At 42.8% G+C, this 15,054-nt stretch overlaps 2 protein-coding genes and 1 pseudogene across 2 annotated transcripts; all 3 read left to right on the forward strand.

The window, feature by feature from the left end:
• Positions 1–2,620: 2,620 nt before the first annotated feature.
• LOC136550722 (endoplasmic reticulum oxidoreductin-1-like) lies at positions 2,621–4,898 on the forward strand. The gene is made up of 4 exons (XM_066542323.1): positions 2,621–3,031; positions 3,137–3,268; positions 4,235–4,490; positions 4,587–4,898. Exons 1-4 carry the CDS (start codon positions 2,621–2,623, stop codon positions 4,772–4,774), a joined length of 987 nt encoding a protein of 328 aa, XP_066398420.1. The 3' UTR covers positions 4,775–4,898.
• Positions 4,899–5,123: 225 nt separating this feature from the next.
• LOC136550790 (uncharacterized) lies at positions 5,124–6,477 on the forward strand (annotated as a pseudogene).
• A 1,174-nt stretch (positions 6,478–7,651) lies between these two features.
• On the forward strand, positions 7,652–14,824 carry LOC136549331 (MADS-box transcription factor 15-like). Its single transcript, XM_066540569.1, has 8 exons — positions 7,652–7,968; positions 10,861–10,939; positions 13,230–13,294; positions 13,436–13,535; positions 13,683–13,724; positions 13,899–13,940; positions 14,018–14,169; positions 14,256–14,824. Exons 1-8 carry the CDS (start codon positions 7,784–7,786, stop codon positions 14,401–14,403), a joined length of 813 nt encoding a protein of 270 aa, XP_066396666.1. The 5' UTR covers positions 7,652–7,783; the 3' UTR covers positions 14,404–14,824.
• The last annotated feature ends 230 nt before the right edge of the window (positions 14,825–15,054 follow it).

Below are 15,054 nucleotides of genomic sequence, written 5' to 3' on the forward strand. Positions count from 1 at the left end.
CGGCTCATCTGCATTACATGACATGCATACCATATTAAAACCTAGAACATAATTAGTTAATTATACGACATGCATGCCATCACACAAGGTATTAATTTATGAAAGTCTTGCTACAATGTAGACAATCCCAACTACCACTAAAAAAACTAAAGCTAAAATGCACTTCAGCAGCATAAGAATTTCGCGACCAATCCCAACTAAAACAGACAGATCATGCGTTTGTTCAACATCTATGGGCTTCTTCCGCAGGATCACTGCCTCATCAGCCACCGTAGCCGCCTATGCAAGAGAGTTTTGCACGTGTTCAACATACTCTTCCTTCCAGTACCAGCCTGAACATCCAATGCCATCCCACTGAAATTAAAACAAAAAATTAGAACTTTAATCACAATCATCATGAAAATAAGTATAAATTAACCATAATCATCAAATGCGATAAAATAACTCACATTGCAATCCGGACACTTGTAGAAGATACGGCCCTTGTTGGGACACTCCTTCCTCACCCGGTACTCCATCACAATCTTCTCCTCACACTTGCCGCATGCAATGAGAGGGAGGTCCGGCCTCAGTCGCTTTGGAACCCGATGAGAGGCCGAGGACCCAGAAGCAGTTGCCATCTACTCTCTATACTCATTTTTAATATAATATAAATTTCTCATTTTATAAACAAATAAAATTAAAAAACTCTAAAATTCTCTATATCTCTAAACCATGAAGTGTGCTATGCATGCTAGAAATGAAAGCTAAATACTAGTTTTGAATAACTACTTTAACATTCCTTCATCCAAATATACAAACTTTAAAGTGATTTTGAGCTTCAATGGCTTACAAATAAAAAAAAATCCACCATAAAAACCACATATATCTAGTCCATAAAATGAGATATGCTACTCATGAAACATGAGAGTATAAAGTTGGTAACCTTTACAGCCGAAGAATCGATGGAGGAATCGAAGAAAATCTTGTGATTACCGGCGATGAGGAAGAAGAGAGGCCGACGATGAAGCAAGAACACTGAGGTCGAAGTGGCTCGGGCTCGGGAAGGAAGAAGGGGTATATAGGAGGGGACCTTTAGTCCCGGTTGGAGAAAGAAACCAGGACTAAAGCTCGCTTTCTAGTCCCAGATGGAGCCTCCAGCCGGGAGTAGACTTTTACTCCAGGTTGGAGGGACCAACCAGGAGTAAAAGTTAACCTTTAGTCCCGGTTGGTATCTCCAACCGGAACTAAAGGTCCCCTGCAGCAAAAGCCTGCCGCAGTAGCCGTTGGGCAGGGACCTTTAGTCCCGGTTGGAGCTACAAACCGGGACTAAAGGTCTCTCTAGTCCCGGGCGCGAAAAATACCAGGACTAAAGCCAAATTTCGAAGTGGATCAAAAGTCGTTTCTCTACTAGTGTGAGGTTATCCCAAACGCCAAACTTCTCATAATCTTTTTGCTAGCCCTTCTCAACTTTACATGATCAATCTCATAAGCTCATAAGCCACACGTGAGGAGCTTCTCGGGCTTCTTCATTTCCCACTTGACCAACTCTCATTCGGCTGGACACACCTCCTTCCCATCAGACAACCTCTGACCACTCATTAGCTAGTGCCACTTCCTCATCCATCGCCTCCTCCTTAGTCAAATCCCCCTTCAGTCGTGCGCCTCCTCCTTCGTCATAGACACCTCCTCTCCAGCCCCGCACAGACCACCTTCATCTGCACCACCTTTGACCCTCCTCCTCCTCCTTTGCCACCTCCCAATCGACCAACGTCCCCACCTCCGCTGCCACCTCTCCTCCGGCCAGTGTCCCCTTCCCTGCCTCTAATGCCTCTCCTTTGGCCGATGCCCCCTCCTTCGTCACTTTGTAGACGCGCCTCTCCTTTGGCTGATGCCCCCTCCTCTTTGGCCCCATGTAGACGCGCCTCCCTCCCGACCACCTCCCACTCTGCCCAGTGCCCCCGCCGCTATGCCCCCTTCGTCTAGCGCCCCTCCATCACCGTTGACACCTCCCCCCTTCAGTCGGCACCCGCTCCTCCTTTACCACCCTTCACTCCTGAAGCTGGTGCCCACAAGCTCTCCTTTGTCTCCATCACCGTGATCCACGAGATTGGGCCATGGAAGCTGGCATGTCAATAGAAGAAGAAAATCCACTTACAAAATGATTAGTTTTTTTTGTGTGCTCGAGCTTTTCTAATAAGTGGTGGTTGTGTGGGAAGCTGGTGAAAAACGGGCTCTTCTTTAAGTTAAGCCGTTCCAATTTGCTAAATAGAGCCTCTAAGGGCACGTACAATGGACGTCTTTTTCCCGTCTCTTTGATGATGATTTTGTAGAAAGCCCCCCAATGTAGCGGAGAGACAAGCGCCCCGTCGCCTCGCGAGGCGACGGGCTTGTCCCGTGCTCCTAGACGGAAGAGACGTCCGAGACTCCGTTGTACGGCCTCGTCGTCGGCGCGCCCGGATCTCGCGTGGGCAACAGCCTTCGACGCGCGCGGGAGCAGCGACGATTTGGGCGCGCAGGATGTTTCCGCGCCAAATCATCTCCGCCCGCCATATCTCCGTGCTCTAGTTCATCACTTTCCCCAGTCCCCCTCATCCATCTCCACCTCGCCCTCCTCGCCTTCGATTTGGGTGCTGTAGAGATGTCTACGCCGGTCGGAGCTAGGAAGAAGAAGGGATCCACAGCTTCGTCGTTGGATGCGGCAGCGGCGGCCCCAGCCCAAACCCTAGGTCGTGGTGGTGGCTCGGCGCTGGGGTCTCTCTCCCTTGGGCGTGGTGGCGGCGCGGTGCTGGTGGCCCGCTCTCTCGGTCGTGGTGGACGTGGTGGCGGCTCCGCAGCAGCAACGGAGGGCACGACGAGGGCGCCAGTCTCCATTGACGACGGATCCAACGAAGGTGGCTTCCCATTTCAGTCTGCTACTCAAGGAAGCTGCGGCTGCCCTGTAAGAATCCAACGGAGGTGGCTTCCCATTTCAGCCCTCCTCGCCGTGGCCGTGAGCTACCGCAGCTTCCCGGGCATCCCCTCCTCGTCACCAGGAAGCTGCGGCTGCCCTGTAAGAATCTCTCCGTTGGTATTGCGATTTGCTTAGCTGCTTTTGGGGGGTTTGATTTAGTTGATGCGGTTCGGACTTCTGAGGTGGCGGTGTGGTCCGTTTCAGGCTGCGAGGAAGTACACGGGGATTGTGGAGGACTGTTGCTGCGACTATGAGACGATGGACGCCATCAACGAGGAGGTCCTGCATCCAATCCTACAGGAACTCGTTAAGTTGCCCTTCTTCAGGTACTTCAAGGTGAGCACTCATGGATTGTTTTTTTTAATGTCCTGGACTGTGATTTTGGCACATTAGTGGAAATGTATATTGTGGCACTCCAATGGGGAGATAGAGTCTATTCATGCGTGCTTGATTGGAGAATTTGATGCTTGAATGCTTGATTATGGAGTTATGCAGTCTTTACTTTTTTCCCCTCAATGTGCTTCTGCCATTTTATAGGTGGAAGATTGTCGTGACGACTGTGTGATTCTTTGTCATATATATATATTTTTTTTACCTGAGCAGTTGAGTGTGATTTATCAGTTTTCTACTATTCTAAAGTGAATTTGATGGTGGAAATAGTGCACAATCTAGTCTTGTGGACCATCTAATGGTACCTGTTAGCTATCCTAATTGAACTAATTGTTCCAGTATCTCTTAATTTTTTTTACCGATTCTATTCCTATATCCCCTATAGTTTAGGAAGTTTGTGGCAGAGAATGTTATTGATCTTTGTTGATATTTATGTGTAAGCCTTTGCATATTGCAAAATGGAATTGATTGGTGTGGCGACTATTTTGTAAAGATACACTTTCGTCTCATATGTACTCAGATTACTTTTACCATTTCACGCGAATTACTCAATGAGGAGTGGAGATGAAAATCTATGTGCAGAAATGTGAACCCTTTAAGTTCTCTTCCAAATTTTGCACAGTGAACTATAGTTTTGTATTTGTTAGTCTGCCTACTCTATATGTTAGCTAAAGGACTAAAATACCATGTCACAATGTTTCAAAAATCATCTAAAAAATCATGTATGTAGTACACCTAAAGTTAAGTGTAGCCGCAACAATTCAGATAATTCATCTTTGATGCTGAGATTAAAAAAATAGAAGTGTCACTGTCAGCTATATGTGATGCCACCAAAATGCTCACATTAAAAATAAATTTTGAAGCAATGGTTCATCTGTTCTAAGTCATGTGTTGTTCCTTGTCTTTTGTAAGGTTAAATTGTGGTGTGACTGCCCTTTTTGGCCCGATGATGGAATGTGCAAGCTTAGAGATTGTAGTGTCTGTGAGTGCCCGGAGAATGAGTTCCCTGAACCATTCAGGAAACCTTACAGTGGACTTTCTCCAGATAGTATGATGTGCCAAGAAGGAAAACCACAGGCTGCCGTTGATAAAACCCTTGACAGCAAGGTTTTCAAAGGATGGGTTGAAACTGACAATCCTTGGACATCTGATGACGAGACTGATAATAGTAATTTATTTTTGTCTTGATCTAGTTTATTGCACATTCTTTGTTTCTTATTTATTATCATTCATGATGATTATCAAACTGTTGTACTGATTTCAGACGAGATGACTTATGTGAATCTTCAACTGAATCCTGAACGATACACTGGCTATACTGGTGATTCAGCAAGAAGGATATGGGATGCTGTTTACAAAGAGAACTATCCAAAATGTACGCAAATGTGCTCTTTCACATGCTTGTTCCACTTTAGATATACTGGTTTGATCAACCATGTCAAGTGTGACTAATAATTTGCATCTGAGCTGCTTATTTCATCTACTAGTGACTGCATCTATCTGAATGTGAATGCTATCTATCTGAATGTGAATGCTATCTGAATGTGAATGCTATCTGAATGTGAATGCTTTCTATCTGAATGTGAATGCTATCTATCTGAATGTGAATGCTATCTGAATGTGAATGCTATCTATCTGAATGTGAATGCTATCTGAATGTGAATGCTATCTATCTAAATGTGAATGCTATCTGAATGTGAACATGTCATCTGAATGTGAATGTGCTAGCTATGTGAATGTGAGGCAGAAGCTTGAATACTATAAATTGGCACCAGTTAGTTCATTTTCCACCGCCCTGCTCTAGTTAGTTCCTATGGAGCAAGATGAGGTGCAAGATGCTGAGGACTTTGATCCTGCAGAGGTGTTCACCGTAGAAGATATGCTAGCAGAGGATGGAATCTTAGAAGATATGATACAAGAGGAATTGAAGGCCTACATCGATGGAGAAGCATCAACAGTATCTCGCCATCGCCGTCAAACTAGACCGCGCAGGTACATACCAAGGAATCGAGAAGCAGCTCATGATGATCTTGTCGCTAATTACTTTTCTGCAAATCCTATCTACACCGATGAGATGTTCCGTAGGAGATTTAGGATGAATAAGCCGCTGTTCTTACGTATCGTGCATGCACTCAGTGATTGGTCTCCTTATTTCACCCAAAGACCCGATGCTACTGGTAGGAATGGACTTTCACCGCTTCAAAAGTGTACCGCGGCTATCAGGATGCTAGCTTATGGAACCTCGGCTGATCAACTTGATGAGGTGTTAAAGATAGCTACAAGCACTTGTTTGGAGATTTTTGGGAAAATTTGCTGAAGGGGTGATTGAAAAATTCAGTGAAGAATATCTACGCCCTCCAAGAAGCGATGAACTGGAAAAATATTACGAGAAAATGAGGCTCGTGGTTTTCCAGGAATGTTGGGAAGCATCGATTGTATGCATTGGGCATGGAAGAATTGTCCGAAATGTTGGGCAGGCATGTTCACACGTGGTGATAAAGGCGTTCCTACTATGATCCTTGAAGCGGTGGCAACTCGGGATCTTCGTATATGGCATGCTTTCTTTGGTACTGCCGGGTCTCAGAACGACATAAACGTTCTAAACAAGTCACCACTGTTCATTCAAGCAATAAAAGGGGAAGCTCCTGCGGTACACTATAATGTAAATGGAACACAATATGACATGGGTTATTATCTTGCCGATAAAATATATCTAGAATGGGCAGTATTTGTGAAGACAGTGACGGCCCCTCAGTCGGCGGAAGACAAATTATTTGCGTTGATGCAAGAAGGGGCGAGGAAAGATGTCGAGTGCGCATTTGGTGTGCTGCAATCACGCTTTGATATTGTTCGTCGACCGGCAAGGTTATGGAAGCAGGGGGATGTTATCAACATAATGCAAGCTTGTGTTATCCTTCACAATATGATAGTGGAAGATGAGAAGGATTCAATTAGAGAAGTCTTGGATTTGAGTGAGAATCCAAGTGCGACGATAGTGCTCCCACCTGAAGTGCGTACAAGTGACAACCCTAATCCTACCTTCGCAGAGGTACTTCGTAGAAATTCCACTATCAAAGCTCGGCCAACACATAGGAAACTCAAGAAGGATCTAATCGAGCACATATGGCAACGCTATGGAAACAAAGGAAATTAGATAAAAGACGTTGTATCTATATGAAATATAATTATTATATTGATGGTTTTTAAAAACATTGTAATCATGTTGCTCTTGTTTATCCTTGATACATTTTCTATCAAATAGCCACATAATGGTATTCAAAAATTTATTTATAGTTGATCCTAACTACATGCAAAGCATTAAACAGTTTAGAGATGGACCCTCTGTCTGTGGGTTGTATGACCTGTCTTTATACCTGTCTGTATAATAGATTCGAGGCGCTTAGAGACGAACCCCTGTCTGCAGGTTGTACATGCCCTAAGCTGAGTTGGTTGGATTAGCTAGAGCTTTTATTAGCCGGTAGCTAGCAACTTTTTTTAGTCAATTCAGAAAGGGCATCTGTTGTGGTCCGTACCAAAAGAGATTTTCATACCCATGCATGAATGAAGATAAAAAGGCGAGGATGCTTGCTTGTTAATGTCAACGATGTATACCTGCCGATACTGAACGAATTGAGGGGGGTTAAGGATTTTTGGAAAAACTGGAGGAAAATGGATTACCATGCAGGGGAAGGGGTATCAGGTATGTAGCTGCTGCTGACGCGACGGACGGATGCAGACACGACAGCGATGCCCCGGTGCCGCGTTGTCGAGCAGCGACCGCACCACCCGGCCGGCCCCCGCGTCTCCTGCAGTAATCTGAAACCAAAAACAACACCGTCGCCGACTGTCTTTTTATTAATTTCGTGCCCAAATGTGCACTAGGAACTGAACAGGAAAAATAATATATGATATAATATAATATATTATAAAAGAAAATGTGAAGAGAGATCCACATTCCACGTTGGAAAAATAGGCTTGCATGTGTTTTTTTTTGTTGTTCGACCGTACGAGGAGCTCGCTCCCACGTTGCCCGATGACGAGACCCCCAATTTTTTTCTCCTTTTTCCAATATTTTCAACGCATTGTTTTCTTTTAAAATATTTATTTATAAGTAGCGCCACCGGGGAAAGAGAAAGAGAGAGAAGCGCAGCAGCCGCAGCAAGCGCGTCAGCGAGAGAGAGAGGCTGACGAGGTGGGCCCGTGCGGGCCTTGACCAATCGGAGTTCGACAGCAGCCTGCCCCCAAAAACCCCCTCCTCCACCACCGATCGCGATAGGCCGGATCCCTCTCCTCCTCTCCCCTTCCTCATATCTCCCACCCCCACCTTCTCTTTAAAGCTACCTAGCTACCTACCTGCCTCGCCTCAACCTCGCCGGCGGCCGCTGCCGCATCGATCGATCGGAGGAGCGAGAGAAGAGACGAAGCAGCAAGCGCCCAGCAGATCGGAGCAGGCAAGCGACGATGGGGCGCGGCAAGGTGCAGCTGAAGCGGATAGAGAACAAGATAAACCGGCAGGTGACCTTCTCCAAGCGCCGGAACGGGCTGCTCAAGAAGGCGCACGAGATCTCCGTCCTCTGCGACGCCGAGGTCGCCGTCGTCGTCTTCTCCCCCAAGGGCAAGCTCTATGAGTACGCCACCGACTCCCGGTACGACCATCATCTCTGGCTCACATCGATCCTGCTCCTTCCCCCGCCGCCACCGCGGCCTTCCAATTCATTCTCCTCCTGATGCTTGCTCATTTCTTCCTTCCCGAGTTCCATATATTAATTCCTGTGTGTTTTGCTGGATTGAATACTTTGCCTGTCTGTCGGTCAGTATGGTCCATTCGTTAGTCATCAGTTGATCTTTCTGCTGTGCTCGTGCTGCTGCTGCTGTGTGTATGCCATGCTTGCCATGCCACCAACCTGCTGGCTGTGGTCTCCTCGCGTTGCCCTTTTTGGCTCGCAGCTGCCGACTCCCGGCACGAAAGCTCCTGCCGCGCTTGCCGTTTTTGGCCACCATGGTCTGCTGTCTGGTCCACGCCTGCCTCTCCAGTTTCATCTATCGCCAGTTTGCTGGCACCAGCCTGCTGTGTGGGTGTGTGCTGCCTTATTTGCTTTCTTTGTTTCTCTAATAGTGCTACAGCCGATCATTTCATGCTGCCTGCGTCGATCTGCTCTGCTAGCTGCTTCCTTGTTTCGGGAAATCTCGCCCACCCGCCATTAATAGCTCACCAGTTCCTCATCTGTTGCTACCTTGCCTGCGCCACGCGCTTTCTGTTGCTTTCTTGTTCCCTGCAACTGCAGATGCATACGCTTTACTTTTTGGGGATTGGTGACTCCACTCGTTTCGTTTTACTAATTCCGTGTTTTATAAGCTTTTGCTGATGCAGGGTTTGCTTTTATCTGATATTAGATTACATCACGCAATCAGATCTTGCTTCCTCATCTTAATCTTAATCTTATACTGCAAACCCTTTTCCGTTTGTTCATCGTTCCTGTCGCCCGATTTGTACTTCACATGCGTATTTTATTTACTCCGGGATTCCGAAAATCTTTCTTAATTAATCCGGGCCTCTTCGATTTCCGCTCCATCGTATAATTAATTAACCATCACTAATCACATGCACCCATTTTTTTCTAAACAAAAAAAAAAGTATCACATGTTCCGAGGAGGTCGTCCCCAATCACGCATGCATGTAATTAATTTGATGCCTAAAAACACGAGCTGCATGCTGGCGTAATTACTCTTCACTCGCTGGCTCAAAACTACTGCAAATAATGAACCCCCTTTGGAATAATCTTTAATCTGAACGCCACAACACATGATCGAAGAGGGATGATTAGATCTGCCTCTTTCGTATCCTGTTGTTCGTCTTCTCGGCCGTTTCTTCTCTTGCATCCCTTTCATGTTGTTTCTGCTTTACAAACCATCGTCTCTTTCACTTCCATCTGCTGTTCTTCATTGACCGTGAAAAAATGCTGTTTTTTTCTTCTGATGTGTGAAAAATATATTCAGTTTTTCCTTTGGACATGTTCGTCATTTCTGATCCTCCATTGACTAGTGTATATGGTTAAACCGCGGTGTGCCAAGTAAGCAATAAGTTCAGCAAATCTTGCTGTCTGCATCATATTTCACCCAAAAGTAATGGGTTTCTTACCCCTACGTTACAACAGTATTCGAGTTGTACTACAAACACTATGTGCATCTATCTTGATGTGCATCCGGTTTTTGTGGTGCTGTATTCTAAAAATATAGTAAAGTTGTGAGGTACTGATGAGTTCTGTTTCTTCACTTTCCTTTTCCCCCCTCAATGTTCTCTTCACACTAAGTTCTACTCAATTTTCTGGCTTTTAAAGCATTTATGTGGCATGCTACCAATGGTAAAATGCAATAGTGCTTTATCCTCTACATCATTAATTATATTCTTTGCATGCACTTTTATTAGAAAAGTTGTATGGACGTGTTACACATTCATATGGAGGTAATTGCTATTTGTGTAATTGAGCAGCAGATTATTTTCTGCCTTCTTAGCTAGCCAGGGTCAGGTGAAACTACAGCTAGTAGTTTGAGTAACACGGCTAGTGGTGTATATTCATTAAACTTTGGTTTGACTCAGTTTTGTAGTAGCACTGGTTGGGAACTCAGTAAACCATTATCTTCCATGTACATGATGTCTGCATAGGAGTTTGTATTCTACAATTTTCTTCTTTTAGCACTTTATTAAGTCATTCAACTACTAAAATAAGTGCCTTGCAGTCAGTCTCCAGATCAAACTTATCTTGGCTTAGCTAAGATGGAATGCATCATTACTGACCTTACTGTACTGGCTAAACCAATATCACATGCACTGTGTACTTCTTCAAGCATTCCACATCCATACATACCTAATCTCCCTGACTTCCTAATGATAGAACATGCATTGTTTGTAATTACTGATTAGTGTTCTTAGCCTACTCCAACTTGCTTGGGACTGAAAGGCTATATTGTTGTTGTTGTTGTTGTACTGATTATTGTTCTTAACATAGTTCTATAAAAGAAGCTCTATTACCAGGATGTTATGCTGGTTGCAAAGTAAATTAGGTCTGTACTGGTGCTGTTTAAATAAACAATTAAAATCCTGTAAACCCAAATGGTACTTTCAGATCTGAAATTATTAAGATAGGACGAAAGAAATGGCAATTAACTCGAGACATAGCTTTTTTGCAATTTCCATTTTAGCTTGTTTTTTATTTGTAAGATACTGGACGTTGGCTTACTTGTTGGATTGCATGTAAGCATGCATCATGGTTGCTCTACAAATAAAATTTTGTTGACGCTGAGTACATTTCTCTATTGCAATGCAAAATAGGTGATGATATAGTACTTGCATGTTTGTGCTTTCGTGCAGGATTGCTTTTCCAAAAAAGGAATATGCCCTCAAAATTCTCCTTATCCTTTTTTTTCAAAAAAAAAAACTTATCCCTGCAATGATCTGAGGTTTAATGCATAATCCAGTCACTAGATTATTTCAAGGACTTCCAGAGAAATGATTTAACATTCTTATTTCCTTTTTTCAGCATGGACAAAATTCTCGAACGCTATGACCGATATTCCTATGCTGAAAAGGCTCTTATTTCAGCTGAATCTGAAAGTGAGGTAAGATCATAGGTTGTGAAATTTGAGATGCACCTTACTTTGTTTCAAGTGCCAAGCCGCCAATGCTTTCATTATTATCCTACGCTTTGTATGAGTAAGATCGCTCACATGTGTCAATATATATGTAAATTTTCTTGTGTTTTTTGAACAAAACAATAGGCTTCATTCAATACAGATTAACCTAATAAAAGGTTGTAGGATACTAGGATGGCCTTATATTTTATGTTAAATACTATCAACTGGACCTTTGAACGTTCACATATATGTAAGAGGATATGCCTAATTACCTGGACTCATCTTATGGTCAAAATAGCATATGCAAAAATGAGCAACTAGTTGTGGTTCTGTTATACCTTTTTTTTTTAAGCTTACAAAACCACGTTGTGGGTGGATCCCAAGTTTTGGAAAGTGTACATGATGCCACAACATCATTACATTCTGTCCATTTGAAGTCTTGACACCTGACAGAACCTCTGGTAACTCATTTGAATGTTAACATTCAAATAATATTAAATGCATTTCCTGTGTATTTATTTAAGGATTTCTATACTAAGTTATTCATTGACTGCCTGTAGCTGCAGTATATTCTAAACTTGTGTTGTTGTATCTATGAACTTAATACGAAGTGATAACATTGTCTTACAGTTAAATGTGCCTGTGTGTACGTGGGCATAACTAAAACTTTTCTACATTTTTTAATCATCTATCTTGTATATTTGGATAAATACTAGTGCTGTAATTTTAAATGTACAGTCATCAAAATTTGAAGTTAAATGTGTTCCACCTTCAGTGATAACTATAACTCTTTATAAGTCTGCTAATTTAAGTCACGCCTCTAAAAATAATAGGCTATGTCCGTTGGCTCTATTTATGGTCTATGTTTTCTATAATTTTATGGAAAAATGCAGAAACAATCAAAATTGTCATGTTTTAGCTTGCTGAGGCAAGTCAAAACATTGCAAGCTAGGGATGGTAGTACTGTGTTTTATCGGAGTTCAACATTGTGTCACTAATCTTCCTGCCCTATCCAAAGGGGTACAATGTTGCAAATATTATAACCTTACTATGATGATGCTATGTTTTCTAAGTTGCTATTGCTCTCTATATTAATTTTTGGTTCTTGATCTCTTCCTCTTATTGCAAAATAAAGGGAATATCGTGTTACAGATTTTTAGTCTAAAATATTTTTAAAAACTGTCTACCTTATATTAACTTGATATATATTCCCCATTTTTAAAAGAGCATATATATGGTCATCAAATATGAACTAATTACAAAGACACATTCATCAGAGTCTTTTTTTCCTTTTTCCATTCTCAATGTTGATTCATAGGTCTTGTTGCATATATAGGTGGAAATTATTACTTGAACTGTCTTGCAGCATAGCACTATGTTAATTTTGTCCAATGTAAATTTACATAGGAGCAGAGGAGCCTAATGATGTGCCCTGCATTTCATTCCAGACTGATCTTTGCTTATGCTTAACTAAGAAGAAATTAGTGTATTCTGATCATCGTCAGGTTGTCTCGCTGCCTAAGCCTGACACAATGATACGATCTGAATTTTACGTCTAGCTTTAATCCGTCTAGATGCTTGTGATACTATCAGAAATCAGGCTCCTCGTTTCCCTTCTCATTTACACTGTCAATATGACGCCCCTTCATAAAAAAATCATCATAAATTCTTTAAACTACTCATCATGTGATTTTCTTTACTTTAGTCCACATCAACAAATCCTGGAATTATGACGATTGCTTTTGACAATACTGTGATGATATTTTTTGTCTATAAAAAATAGGATGGTTATGTTTATAGATGATAATTATTTCTGTGGATGACCCTTATTTGCACTGAAGTGTCCATTCTGTTCTTATTTCTCATTTTTCTCATGTGCATCTGCGGTAGAAAAATTCTTTTTATGAGTAAAAATATAATTATTAATTTTGTATATACTGTTCATTTCTGCTCTTCTTGTACTGTAAATATCATCATATGAAAATTCCTATTTCGCCTGCTGATGAGAATGCAAGTGCTAATGTGTTTCAATGTACTGCACCAATATTAAGATAAGCATATGGTAAAGCTGAATTCCTGAAAGCCCTGTCTACCTGTCAGCTCTTATTTTTAATTTTCAAAACTGATGTTAAGTAACTGACTGCAGTGGCCAAACTTTTGTTCAGTTCGAAAAACCTTAACTTGCATATATATGTTTGTTTCTCACTGTCCTCAGGTCATCCATTATCTGCTAATTCCTAAAGCAGTTCTGACAGAATTTATTTTCCTAATTCAGGGAAATTGGTGCCACGAATACAGGAAACTGAAGGCTAAAATTGAGACCATACAAAAATGCCACAAGTAATAGCTTTGATGGTGATTTGGATTTTGAATAATTTGGAACTAGTATCACCCTGTTACTGTACTTCTCCTAAAGAAACTATCTTTTGTAGTATGCATATATATAGGTAGTGCAAGAAAAAAATAATCTGTGTCTTGCAGGCACCTGATGGGAGAGGATCTAGAGTCTTTGAATCCCAAAGAGCTCCAACAACTAGAGCAGCAGCTGGAGAGCTCACTGAAGCACATCAGATCAAGAAAGGTAGTAACAGTAGTTTTGCTTAATTTATAGCCTGGAATCTCTTCTTCCTGTATAGCCAATGTTTGTGTTACTGCTCTAAATGGTTTGCTGCTGTAAAATCGGGTATGTATTGACTACTGACAACCTGATCCATGTCTGGATGTGCAGAGCCACCTTATGGCGGAGTCTATTTCTGAGCTACAGAAGAAGGTAACCAAAGCTGAAAAACTTTCCTGGAGTTACACACAGGCCTACAAAACAAAACAGCACTGGAGTGGCCATTTACCTGCTGATGATTTGTGGTTTAGAATGCTCTGCATCTGAACTGCCATCACACTAAATTGCTCGTGCAGAAATGACTGTTGGTACTGTTGTGTTGTGCAGGAGAGATCATTGCAGGAGGAGAACAAGGCTCTACAGAAGGAAGTAAGCTGCCAAATACTGCACAATTTGCATTGTCAACAGTCAACAGAAGGGTTTGATGTGTCTCCTCTTTTGTGTAGCTTGCAGAGAGGCAGAAGGCGGCCGCGAGCAGGCAGCAGCAGCAGGTGCAGTGGGACCAGCAGACACAGACCCAGGCCCAGACAAGCTCATCATCATCCTCCTTCATGATGAGGCAGGATCAGCAGGGACTGCCGCCTCCACAAAACATCTGGTACACTTCTATGCTCACTTCTACTAGTCCTTGCCTCAATTGGTCAACGTCATCTCATGCCTGCTGGTGTTGTATGCATGCATCAGCTTCCCGCCGTTGACAATCGGAGAGAGAGGTGAAGAGGTGGCTGCGGCGGTGCAGCAGCAGCAGCCTCCGCCAGGGCAGGCGCAGCAGCAAGCGCAGCTCCGCATCGCGGGTCTGCCGCCATGGATGCTGAGCCACCTCAATGCATAAGCAGAGGGCGATAGCTCATCGACCTCTCTCGTCATGAATCGTGACGAACGAGTACCATATGGTTGCCGTGCCTGTCCCATCGATTGCGAGCAATGGCGTGCTCCTGCAAGTGATTGCTCACCATTGATTGAACCCTAGCGTAAGTTCATGGCAGCAGCAGCAATTAAGCTAAACTATTGTTATGTTTGCAAGAAAGGGTAACCCGCCGTGTAATCTTGTCTCCAGCTAGCATGTACGTACCAACTGAGATGCATGCGTATATCAGCATATGCTTTATTACTGGTCAGTTACCCTTGAATCAAGTGCTTTTGGTGAGAGGGTGCAGTTTACTTTAAACATGGTTTGTGACTTTGTGTAAATAGTATTAATTAAATTTCGACTTCTAGTAAGTAAATTAATTAATGGGAAAAATATAAATAAAGTCGCTCTTGCATTGTGCTGCTGATGGTATATGTGACCATGAGGCATGAGAGCCTCATTTTTTATAAATAGATATATATGATGAAGTTTTGGACCTGCACATGATTTATATATTACAAAAATACGTATATTGGCCTGGGGATTTCGTGGTAGATGGTGACATGCATGTAGGTGTTTAGATAACAGGAAAATTTTGGCATGTTCGTAACTAGATGTCGGATGGTAGGAGCT

The sequence above is a fragment of the Miscanthus floridulus genome, chromosome 4, assembly GCF_019320115.1.
Source record: "Miscanthus floridulus cultivar M001 chromosome 4, ASM1932011v1, whole genome shotgun sequence".
Classification (NCBI taxonomy): domain Eukaryota; kingdom Viridiplantae; phylum Streptophyta; class Magnoliopsida; order Poales; family Poaceae; genus Miscanthus; species Miscanthus floridulus.